Source organism: Etheostoma spectabile, unplaced genomic scaffold (genome assembly GCF_008692095.1).
Source record: "Etheostoma spectabile isolate EspeVRDwgs_2016 unplaced genomic scaffold, UIUC_Espe_1.0 scaffold272, whole genome shotgun sequence".
In the NCBI taxonomy this organism is placed as follows: domain Eukaryota; kingdom Metazoa; phylum Chordata; class Actinopteri; order Perciformes; family Percidae; genus Etheostoma; species Etheostoma spectabile.
This window is the reverse complement of record NW_022605576.1, coordinates 1,718,680-1,719,424: the sequence shown is the minus strand read 5'-3', so window position 1 is coordinate 1,719,424 and position 745 is coordinate 1,718,680. Positions and strand designations below refer to the sequence as shown.

Below are 745 nucleotides of genomic sequence, written 5' to 3'. Positions count from 1 at the left end.
GTGTGTGTGTGTGTGTGTGTGTGTGTGTGAACCTGAACGGTTGTGGCAGTCCCGGTTGATCCCTGCCACTCCATTGGAGCCTCCTGAGGAGTGGGGGGAGTGGTAGTGACCAGAGTTGGAAGGCGAGGAGGAGGAAGGCCCCTTGGGGATGCTGGGAAACTTAATGGACCTGCTGACCACACGGCTGATGGACGTCTGACGTCCAGAGGAGAGATGAGGAGGAGACAGCAGAAGACATATGAAGGATGAGAAAACATAAGGACGGGGATTCGCCAGCACCCACCCTCACTCACAAACACTCACAATATCAGAGTTCCCACTGCTGTTCAGCTTCCTCTGGGGGGGCATGGGCAGGCGGGGTGCTTCGCTCTTTCCCTCCCCGAGGAGACGCGAGCGGTCCGAGCTCCACGGTTCAAAGTTGGACGGAGGCAGGAAGGGGGGGATCACCGCCTTCAGTTTATCGTTGGGCAGCCGGGTCAGTGGCGCACCACTTCGGAGCTAGAGGACATGGAAAACATATAATAATTACAACACTACCACTAATAATAATCATAATAACCCATATTGGGTGGCAGTTCCTTAGTCTCTAAGGAGTTAGGTTGGGAACCAGAGGGTCGCTGGTTCAAGTCCCTATACGGACCAAAGTATGGAGTGTGGATTGGTAGCTGGACTTCACCTCTTTGGCACTGCCAGGTGCTCTTGTGCAAGGCACCATACCCCCCCAACTGCTCGGGGGGGGGGGGGG

General features: G+C 55.7%; 1 protein-coding gene across 1 annotated transcript in view; it reads right to left on the bottom strand.

Annotated features, from left to right (window-relative positions):
- anks6 (ankyrin repeat and sterile alpha motif domain containing 6) overlaps window positions 1-745 on the bottom strand; it is a 15,935-nt gene that overhangs the window by 4,432 nt on the left and 10,758 nt on the right. Inside the window, exons 11-12 of the mRNA XM_032510816.1 lie at window positions 304-498; window positions 33-195 (exon numbers count right to left, since the gene is read on the bottom strand). Of these exons, the coding sequence (XP_032366707.1) occupies window positions 33-195; window positions 304-498 (358 nt within the window). The remainder of the gene's footprint in view (window positions 1-32; window positions 196-303; window positions 499-745) is intronic.